The 11,788-nt window shown below is 37.6% G+C and overlaps 1 protein-coding gene across 1 annotated transcript in view; it reads left to right on the top strand.

Annotated features, from left to right (window-relative positions):
• The window catches only part of HEATR5A (HEAT repeat containing 5A), a 90,465-nt gene that overhangs the window by 66,890 nt on the left and 11,787 nt on the right, over positions 1-11,788 (top strand). Inside the window, exon 17 of the mRNA XM_069105988.1 lies at positions 8,988-9,212. Coding sequence (XP_068962089.1) covers positions 8,988-9,212 — 225 coding nt within the window. The remainder of the gene's footprint in view (positions 1-8,987; positions 9,213-11,788) is intronic.

Here is an 11,788-nt window from a genome sequence, read left to right on the forward strand (position 1 = left end):
AGCAGAAGTAAGCTTTGGTTTGGTTACCTCCTCCTTAGAAGGAGAGGTAGAGGAGGAATGTCACCGTTATTGCTCTTGGCTGACATGGCAGCTATAGTTTTTCTCTTCTCATAGCCCCTTTCCAACACCTCAGCCCATCTGAGCAGTGAATGGCAGTGGTAAAAACAACAACAGCAACTAGAGTGCTTCAACTCTTCAGCATCTTCTCTCCTTTTAACCCTCCTTTATGAATTTGGTACGTGACTCACAATTTTTCTCTCCTCCCCATCTCGTCTCCTCATTCTAGTGAGCTTCAATATACACACTGACTCTTAAACACCCTAGCCACTCAGTTCTTCAGCCTACTCACTTCCCATGAGTTAGTCCTCCACTCGGTCTCAGCCACACACAAAGATAATCTTGATTTTTCCCTCACCAACCAATATACTCCCTCTGTGACTCCTCAATTCTCTTTCAGGCCACCTTCCCTGTACTAACCACCCTCTCCTCTTATCTCCATCTTGATCTATTGGTGAGCCAATTCAACTCTACACTGTCCTCTCTTTAGTCCCCATCCCCTTTATATTGCCGACCAGCCAAACCCCAACCTTGAAACACTCCCACTCTCTCTCACCTTTATTCCTACACATATGCTGCTGAACAAAGATGGAGAAAATCATGCAACCGTTTTGACTGAGCTCCCTACAAATTTATTTTACACAGCCTCAACTGGGCCCTCACTGCTGCGAGGCAATCCTGCTATACATACTCCCTTATCAACTAACTATCCCACTCTCTAAAAGGGCTCTTATTTTTCCTCTCATGGAGTTTCAGTGAGCAATAAAAGTTTACCAGGATTCAAACCATATATGAAAGATTTCATTTAACATTCTTGGTTTTTTTTTTCTCAAGCTTAAATTTGTCATGATGTAAAGACCAGTAATTAGAAATAATTTCTATATTATACATAAACTTGCAAATCATCAGCAAGCCAAGTTCATTGTTTAGGAACTCCATAACCCAAACTAGCTTATTTACCAGGGCTGTTGACCTTCCCCACACAAATGGTTTCTAGAAACCTGGCAAGTTTACAAAATAAGGGGAATTGACAGGGGCCCCAGAGAAAGGGCTGAGCCTGATGCCCCTCCTGTCTGTGCAGCCCATCTGCCCTTAGAGCTACTGTGGACTGTGCTCTTTGACATCTCTTCCTCCCTCCCCCCAGTACAAGGTAGAATAGACTAACCCTCCTGTATACCCTTATACTCCAAGGGGGACTGCTTTAAATAAGCAGAATCAATCCAGATAAGACTTTCTCCTCATCCCCTCCTTTCCACACACAGTAATCAACTACAAATTTTAGGTTTCAACATTATGACAATAATCCCAAATAATTTTTTTTTTTTGCTTTTTGGAGGGCAATTGGGGTTAAGTGACTTGCCCAAAGTCACATGGCTAGTAAGTGTGTCAAGTGTCTGAGGCCAGATTTGACCTCAGGTCCTCCTGATTCCAGGACTGATGCTCTAATCACTGCACCCCCTAGCCTCCCCAATCCCAAATAATTTAGTCAACAGTCTTACACTTAGCCAAAAAGCTGTAGATATAACTCTCAGCAACAGGCAAAGGTAGAAATATCCAGTTCCCTAAATGGCAGTTACAAAACACTATTAAACCAGGTTAGCAGGGCTGGTAAATAACATAACTGGTTTTAAACAATTTTCCTTTTCGTTTCCTTCAGTTCGTACTCTAAGAACATCTAAATTATAAAAAGTTGTTCAACATATAACTGATACAAAATATTGCTAATTTGCACAACATAAAAAATTTAGAAATATAGCAAACCATAAACAGCATTATGTATTTGAAACATAATATTGAAACAATATTACACAGAAAATCAGGCATCTCATTGCTATTGGCATTGTGTACTGATTATATCTAAAACCCCATGTAAAGTTATCAAGTATGAAACAATTACCTCTTAATTAAGGAACTAATAATAATAGTTAGTATTTATAGTGTTTGCCCTGTGCCAGGCATTGTGTTAGGCACTTTACAGTCATGTGAAATAAACTGAGGTAAATAGACCTGAGGTAACTTGCTTAAGGTTACCCAGTTAACAAATTTCAGATCTGTACTTTTTCTCAGTTCATCTTAATACCAAACAGTGTAATAAATTCTGACTTATCTTAAACATCAAATTAGGAGAGACACACTTAAAATGTGACCAGAATGAATTCAGTTGCACCTGGAGCTATGTTCCAAATGGTATTACATAGAATCTTGGGTTATAATTTTAATACTGCAGTATTATATTTTACTCATTTGCTATTTACTCTAAACAACTCATATTATGGGGTCCACTATTTCTAGCCAGTCCACTGCCAAAGATTGTAAAAGTGGCTGTCTGACATTAGGATTTAATCTACCCCAATTATCACATTTAAGAGCACTTTTTAATTTAGTTCAAATCTGGGTTCCACAATCTCAGAAGGAACCCATAGCTTATCAATTTACTCATAGCTCTCTATGAATTATTCCTATATACTTCCAAATCAAGCAGTAATTTTTATTTATAAGTTCCCACTAAAATAAACACATGACATTTCACACAACCTTCCCTCTTAAAGCCAAAATTTTCTCAATCCTTTCTGTCAACATACTTAAACTGTCTTTCATAAAAAGACCCACATCATCCTTATTACTTTCAGATTCTTTCATTATGTCATCCATTACTTTGTTCACTCCTTGAATTCTCCTTAAAAATTGTAGTATTCAGTGGTGTTAGATTAATGACATATTAAAGAATTTGATTTTTTTTTTGGAGGGGAGAAGGCAAGGCAGTTGGGGTTAATGACTTGCCCAAGGTCACACAGCTAGTTAAGTGTCAAGTGTCTGAGGCTGGATTTGAACTCAGCTCCTCCTGAGTCCAGAGCCAGTGCTTTATTCACTGCACCACCTAGCTGTCCCAAGAATTTGATTGTTCAGGTGCAAATGTTGGCTATTAATATGCCTACAACATTTAAACTGTTGAATTATTAACATTTCTGTTATTTGCTAAGAAGTGGAAGCACCAAAAATCCTTTAAGATGCTTTTAGCCCTTACAGAAGTCTTTAACAGCTTACAAAATTTGGTGTGTTCAAGTAATAGTCAGGTTCTGGTATATTATTCACAAAAGTAGCAACAAAGCATTTTCAAGTTACTTTCAGAAACTGGTTCCTCTTGTATAGATGAAGAGCAAGACATTTCTCGATTCAAATAAAGAAATCTATGCTAAAATGAATGAGTCTCGTATAATTTGTAGCAAGATTTCTAATTTCACAGTATACACATCAATTCAAAAAGTTACTTTTACATTGATCAGTGCTTAATTTTATTTTTTTATTTTTTATTAATTTGTTTGTTTACTTTTAGTTTACAAGATACAATTCCACAATTCCTTGAGTTTCACGTTTTGTCCTCCTCCCTCCCCACCATGGTGGCATACAGTCAAGTATAGGATCTGTAAATACTTTTACATTATACATTAGTCAGGTTATAAAGATGGATTGTATCAGATGGAACCAAAAATGGTAAAGAGGACATAAAACCAAACAAGAAAAGGAAAAAGATCAGGTAGTTTGCTTCAATCTGAATATAAACTCAGTTCTTTCTAGTTCTTTCTCTGGATGTACACATTTCTCTCCATCATGAGTCTTTTGGGATTGACTTGTATCACTGCATTGCTGAGAAGAGTCCCGTCTATCAAAGTTGGTCATCACACATACTTTGTGTCTGTAATTGTGTACATATTTCTCCTGGTTCTACTCTTCTCACTCAGCATCAGTTCGTATAAGCCTCTCCAGGTAAATATGAAGTCCATCTGCTCCTCATTTCTTATAGCACAATAGTATTCCATAACATGCATGTACCACAACTTGTTCAGCCATCCCCCAATTGATGGGCACCCCCTTAATTTCCAATTCTTTGCCACCACAGAAAGAGCTGCTATAAATATTTTTGTATATATGGGTCTTTCTATGGTCTCTTTGGGATATAACCCTAGGAGTGGTATTGCTGGGTCAAAGGGTATGAAATCATTTATAGCCCTTTGGGCATAATTCCAGATTGCTCTCCAGAAAGGTTGGATCAGTTTACAACTCTACCAGCAATGCATTAGTGTTCCAATTTGCCCACATCCTCTCCAGCATTTGTCATTTTCCTTTTTTTGTCATCTTAGCCAATCTGACTGGTGAGATGTGGTACCTCAAAGTTGTTTTGATTTACATTTCTCTAATCAATAGTGATTTAGAGCATTTCTTCATGTGCTTATAAATATCTTTAATTTCTTTCTCTGAAAACTGCCTGTTCATATCCTTTGACCATTTATCAGCTGGGGAATGTCTTGTATTCTTATAGATTAGACTCAATTCTCTGTATATTTTAGAAATGAGTCCTTTATCAGAGACATAGGTTGTAAAAATTCTTTCCCAATTTCCTACCTCCCTCTTGATCTTAGTTACATTGGCTTTGTTTGTACAGAAGCTTTTCAATTTCATGTAGTCAGAATTATCCATTTTGCATTTTATGATGTTCTCTAATTCTTGTTTAGTCATAAATTCTTTCCCTCTCCACAAATCTGACAGGTAAACTATTTCTTGTTTTCTGAGACTTTTTACAGTATCAACCTTTATACCTAGATCATGCACCCATTTAGACTTGATTTTGGTATATGGTGTTAGATAATGGTATATGCCCAGTTTCTGCCGTACTATATTCTAGTTTTCCCAGCAGTTTTTGTCAAATAGTGGGTTCTTATCCCAAAAACTGGGGTCTTGGGGTTTATCAAACAATAGATTACTATAGTCGTTGACTTCTAAATCTCGTGTGCCTAATCTATTCCATTGATCCACTCCTCTATTCCTCAGCCAGTACCAAGTAGTTTTGATGACTGCTGCTTTATAATACAGATTGAAATCTGGTATAGCTAGTCCACCTTCCCTAGCATTTCTTTTCATTAATTCCCTTGATATTCTGGACCCTTTATTCTTCCAAACAGTGCTTAATTTTAACTTGTATGTTTCCTTAAATACAAACAAGATAGTCAAATTCAGTTACCTTTTAATTGTGTCCCAATTCACAAAAGACTTTCCCCTTTTTATGAGTCAGGAAAGGGTTAAATAACAGTCCAGTTCTGAAGTGCAAGCCTTGGAACTTTGACTGATACAGCCCCAAACCTGTCTCTCTATAATCAGTGAAATGACCTTCTTCTTTGTAAAACAATAAACCAGTCATTCCTGGGAGTAGGGAGGGGTGATGGAAAGAACTTGACCACAGTTCAGAAGTATGAAGGAAGAGAACAAAAAACTTTCTAAAGATGTAAATTAACTAAGAAGATACAGAGACATATAAGCACAGATACAAGAAACAGACCAACAATTTAACAGTGCTGAAAATACCCTGCTAGCCTAGGCTTTCTGTCTACAAATCAAGTTAAAATGCACATCTTAACCAATCTGCAGGTTTCGGGGCCATATGATTCTGAATTTTGACCTTCAGCAGTCCCCCTAAGGAGAACAAAGCCATCTTTGGACACATTAATTCCCATGGGGAGAAAGAAACAACAAAAATAACCCCAAACTTTTGTATTTCAATTCATATACATACATGTGTATATTTTATCTTCTTTATTTCAGTCCATCAACCACCCAGGAGAACTAGGGCACCTACTTTTAATGTGCCCTCTTCAACTACATCACCTTGGCCAGCACCTTGGAAATAGGGCCAAAATCCCAGTTCACCCCAAAGGCTTGATAACCTATAACAGGGCTCCTCTCAAAGCCCCTTTTGGCCAAGTCTTCCATCTAGGGATAACTAAACCCAATTCTATCATAGCTAAGATAACCTTTATCCAAACATCCAGCCTAGTTAACCAAATCAAATTCTCAAATTTGCATCAGTTGGGATACTATTAACCAAACAAGATCTAACCTTTGTCCCTCTGTCCCCTTTTACCATGAACAACCTGCTTTCTCTTGTAATAAGGAACTCAACCCAAAGAGAGGGGAATGTGGGATATGAGTGGAGAAGTAAAACTCCCCAAACCAGGGCTTGTGCTTAGCTCTGCATCTGAACCTTTTGGCCAGTCTTAATCACTTTCTTTTATCATAGCCCACCACTGCTGCCTTTTGTCAACAGGCAGTCACAATGTCACAAGACTTATGTGAAAACCAAGTTTATATGAGAGAAAGGAACATGCATGTGGAATCAAATAGATTCACAGTCCTTACAGAAATTTGTGTATTTATGACAGTACAGCAAAAGGAGGAGAAAACAAAAAGGGGTAGGACATGAGAGGGAAAAGGTGGAGTAACCCCTCCTGAAAAGGAGGAGCAAAGTGGTGGCAAAAGTCACATTCTTCTGCTTTAGGAACCCTAGACTATGAAGATAGAAGAGTCTGCTTATCTGCAAAGGACCCCAGCTACATAGGCATTATCCCAACCTGGCATAGACTGGCCGGCTCCCGTCTTGCCTTCCAAGGACACACAGGGATGGCAGTTTGGGGTGCCACAATAAATTATGTCAGCTTAGAGGGAGCTTCATCCTTGACATATTCAGGGCCTCCTGCATGCTCTGGCTTCAGTGTCTCTGGAAAATGTAGCAACTCAGAAAGAAAAATTCAAAGAACTCCTTAACAGTTCTCATTCTCTGTGACTTTTCTGCAGCCTTTAATGCTGCTTATCACTTTCCTTCCTTGATATCCTCTTCTTTCTAGGTTTTCAAAACACCACTGTCTTCTGGTTTTCCTCTTACCTGTCTAACCACTTCTCTGTCTCCTTTGCTGGAACCTCCTTCAGATCATACCCTCTAACCCTGGGTATACCTCACTGCTCTCTCCTGGACTCTCTTCTCTCCTACCTTTACACTCCTTCATTTAGTGATCTTTCAGCTTAATTACCATCTTTATGCTGAAGATTCTCAAATCTACCTTTCCTGCCTCAGCTTCTCTGGTGACTCCAGTCTCACATCTCCAACTGACTAACTGGATATCCAATACCCATCTTAAACTCAACATGTCTAAAACAGAACTAATTATCTTTCCTCCTCAACCTTCCCTGCCTCCTACCTCATTGTTGATGAGGGTAACACTATGCTCCTAGTCCCTCAGGTTCACATCTAGGAGTCGTCTTAGATTCCTCACATCCCCCATATCCAAGCTGTTGCCAAGGCCTGTCAGTTTTACCTTTGCAACATCTCTCTGATATGCCCCCTTCTCTCCTTTAACACGGCCATCACTCTGGAGTAGACCCTCAGCACCTCAGGCCTGTACTATTACAATAGTCTGCTAGTGGGTCTGCCTGCCTCAACTCTCTCCCCACTCCAGTTTTTCCTCCATTCAGATACTAAGGTGATTTTCCTAAAGCACAGGGCTAATTGTGTTATCCCCTACCAAATAAACTCCAGTGACTCCCTGCAACCCCCAGGATCAAGCCCTTTATAACATAGCCCTCTCCTACCTTTCTATTCTTTTTACACCTTTTTCCCCCAAAACATAGTCTTAGATTCTGTGACACTGGTCCCTTGGCTATTCCACAAACAAAATACTGTATCTCTTGGCTCTGGGCATTCTCTCTGACTGTTCCCCATGTCTGGAATGCTCTTCCACTTCCACTGTGACAACTGACATCCCTGGCTTCCAAGTCTCAACTACAATCCCTTTTACAGGAGGCTTTTCCCTCTTAATTATAGTGCCTTTCCTCTCAATTATTTCCTATTTATCTTGTATAGAGCTTACTTTGTATATATTTATTTGCATGTCATCTTTTCCATTAGACTGTAAGCTCCTTAAGAGCAGAGACTAACTTTTGCCTCTTTTTGTATCTTCAGTGCTTAGCACAGTGCCTAGTACATAGTGGGTGCTTAATAAATGTTTATTGGTTGATTATTACTTTAGCTGACAGTCGTTACTGGTCATGAAGTCTCTGTCATCACAGTTGAAACCACTCAAGCACAGGGGCACCAACAGCTGTAGTTCTGCTTCCTCACAAATTATTGCTATAGTCGCTCTATGATAATTAAACCATGTTTCCTTTTTCTGATATGTTGTCTCATACAAGAAATCACCTGCCCTTTCCCTCTTCCTTATGTAGAGCAAGGGTTGAGATTTCAATTGTAGTCCCACTTCTCTCTTCAGGATCAAGTAAATAAACATCAATTACATGTGTATGACCTATTTTTAAAACTAGATCTTAAGTACCTGTGGCCAAGCACATATATACCAAGTCTTACAAGAACAGTCTAGAAAAAAAATGTACATGTTGATTTGAAGTAAATTACTAAATGGTGTATATTTGAGGACTTTTATATTTATAAAGCTTTACTGGTTTATAGAATCAGGTTTAGAGCTGGACAAGTCAACAAATCAGCAAGCATTTAGTAAGTGCCTACCATATATCAGGACTTTAATTTATCCTAACTGCTCCTTTTACAGAAGAGGAAACTGAGGCCCACAATGATTAAAAGATTGTTCAAGATCATACAAGGTAGTAACAGAAGCAGGAATTTATCCCAGGTTCTATAATTCTGAAATCGGTGATTTTTCCATTATGCCAAATTTTCAACTGATACATCAAGTGCAAATAAATAATGGCATTTAACACTATCAATTCTGATTTATCCAAAGAGGCGATTTAATTCTTTTCTTAAATAGTTCACAACTTTGAGACTATGTCAACCAAAGACTAGATACCACATTTATAAAGCACCAAGTATAATCTGAAAAATTAAATTCTGTACTAGAAACATTATTTAAAAATAACCTTTAAAAGTTCATATCACTGATATTAAAACAATTAAAATCCTTTAATAATAATATCCTAATAGCAATAAACTGTATTTTAACTTGCAATGCGTACTGGCATATCCTGATCATTAGACCATAGATTTAGAGCCGAAAGGAAGGAACTGTGACTTTTTAGGCATACCATAAACATGTGAAATTTAAAGTAGGAAAATGCTTTTTTTCTTACAGGAAGCATTTCAGTTCTACCTACTATTCTGTACCTTATAATTGGGGTCCTTCGAGAAACTGCTGTAAGGTTACCCGGAGGCCAACTCTCTTCTACTGTTGCAGCTGCTCTACAAGCCTTGAAAGGAATATTGTCTTCTCCCTTGGCTCGGGCAGAGAAGAGTCACAATGCTTGGACTGACCTTCTTCGAAGTGCTTTAACAACAATCCTAGACTGCTGGGATCCAGGTAATTAAGGCTTTGTCAGTAAACAAAAACTTCTACAGTTTTCTTTTTAGGATAACCTATTGATAATTCACTGTGGCTCTTAAATTTGAATAAAGTTATAACAAACTCCAGAATCTTTCATTTGATAGAACTATCTATATTCATTGGATATGTGTTCCATAGGGCAGGCCCATGGAGGTAGAGAGCTGAGGACATAATTGTTCATGTTTTAATTTAATCCTTAACCTTTATAGGAACTAAATGTCATGCAGTCTTGTCTTGAGGAACAGCTGAGACAGTGTGTTTAATAAAAATAGAAGTACTGTCCAGCATGACTGATTAATCACCACCCATCAGGGTTCAGTTTACTTTTTTCTTTGGTGGTTTTTATTTGCAGCTGTTTAAGCATTTTTAAAAGCTCTTAAGTATATTAGAAAATTACCTTCACTGCACTACCATTATAAAATTCAAAGTCTACCCCGTCCCATTATCATCTAATACAGCATTTTCTTGAAGCTAGCTCCCTGTCATTGAAGTCAGATTGCAATATTATTCTATTCTTCCATCTACCTAAGTGTCTCACTCTGCATTCTGCAGTTAATGGAATGGCATTAGGTATAGCTTTCTAACCAAAAGATAACTTTTGCTTTGCTTTAAAAACAAAAGTTTCTGATGAATGTAATTTAACTGACTTTTTGATGTTTGAGTTTGATGTTCTTGCTTTTCAGCTAAACTGGTTACTTTTCTTTCCTTGTTCCTAGTATTATTTGATACCATAAAGACTGTGTTAGTCCACTCTGCTTATATGGTATTTTATTTTCCTGTGAACTGTCAAAGCACTTAAAGCACTGCTTTAAGGAAGTAATTTTTCTAAACATTCAAGAGCGTTTTAGGGGTGGCTAGGTGGCACAGTGAATAGAGCGCCAGCCCTGGAGTCAGGAGGACCTGAGTTCAAATCTGGCCTCAGACACTTAACACTTACTAGCCATGTGACCTTGGGCAAGTCACTTAACCCCAATTGCCCTACCTTCCCCCTCCAAAAAGCAAAAAAAAAAAGTTTTAAAATCTTAAATCCAGTAACTAAAATTCAGTTCTTTTATTTTAATTTAAATAAAAAGGTTAATACAGTTTAAAAGAGGATAACTCCCTGATTATACAATGACTGTACAACCATATTTTTAAACTGATTATGGATGATACTCACATTCATATCATTTTTAATGAAGATTTCAAATGGGGAAAGAATGTATGAGTAGGCATAAAAGCACATGAGTAGTACCTTCAGCAGCAACATTAAAAAAACTATTCATTAACAGTACTCAGGCTAAATGACACTAAGCTGAATTCTAGGTTTTATAAAATATAGGTCAGAGAAGGTCCCTGTCCCAGAAAATCCTATAAGGTTTTTTTTTAATCATTTTTATTGAAAGTCAGTAGGTGGGTAGGAAAAAACCTGGAACCATTTAAGGAAGACTGACAGTAAGTTTTTGATTTTCATAGATTGATGGAAGCGAAAACCACAAAGTGGGTTTTACTCCTACTTTGACATCAGGTTCTACAAAAACAGTAAAACAGGCAACTTCTTTGACTAGAATCAATCTATATCATCTATGAATTCACCCAACAAAGGATTGCTCCTAATACGGTATTTACTCAGTCATGTGTCTTTTTGTCCCTGATAGCCTTTGGTAGCATAATTAGTTACATCTAAGTTTCATTTTCATATGGGCTATGTTGCTCTTTTGTGCAGTATATCCTGTACTTCATTCAGATACCCAGAAATCCTGTGGCAGGGGGCATAGCCAAATTGATATATATTTCATATCTTTTTTATGTCTTATCTTTTCTGCTTTTATCATATCAAAGTATAGATAACAGAAACATTATCTTTCTCCAGTATCTAGCAATTGTAGATGACAAATAAGTTGCTTTTATGGCCCTACTTAAACAATATTTACAGTCTCAAAAAATAGTATGTTTACATTTTTGTAATTTATTTGTTATGATGGGTAAATGCTTTATCAAAACCTCAAATTTTTCTAGAAGTATGGACCAAAAAACTTTTAGAATGGGCCTATTCATTTGTCTTTTAGGAAAATTAGACTGTTGCAATATATGCTTTAGAACTAAAATGTCATACTAAACTAACTCACATAAAAAAGTCTACTATAATTGCCATTGCTGCTGCTAACCTAATAACAGCACTAGTGCTTTAAAGGGATTTTTCATCCATCTTAGAAGGAGATAGGATTAGGGAAGGGCCCAAGGATTTCAGAAAAGGGATAGTAGGATAAAGAAGATTCTCAGAGAGCTTAATCTCCTTAAGAGTGAAAAAGCATATAGGCCAGTGGAGTAGGATATAGTCACAGAATGAAGACTCTTAAGGTGCTTTAAAACATTCTTCAGTTCAACCTGTACCCAAAGTATAACTCCTCTCTACAATGTCCCTAACATATGATTATTGGGGCTCTTTTTTGAAGACTTCCAAGGGTGAGAATTCACTACTAGTCCCAGAAGGAAGCCATTCTAGATATAGGCAGTTCTCTCTCTCTCTCTCCCTCCCTCCCTCCGTGTCTCTCTCTCTCTCTCTCTCTCTC

The sequence above is a fragment of the Petaurus breviceps genome, unplaced genomic scaffold (genome assembly GCF_028583685.1).
Source record: "Petaurus breviceps papuanus isolate PSGF00001 unplaced genomic scaffold, PetGlider_PUasm1.0 77, whole genome shotgun sequence".
Classification (NCBI taxonomy): domain Eukaryota; kingdom Metazoa; phylum Chordata; class Mammalia; order Diprotodontia; family Petauridae; genus Petaurus; species Petaurus breviceps.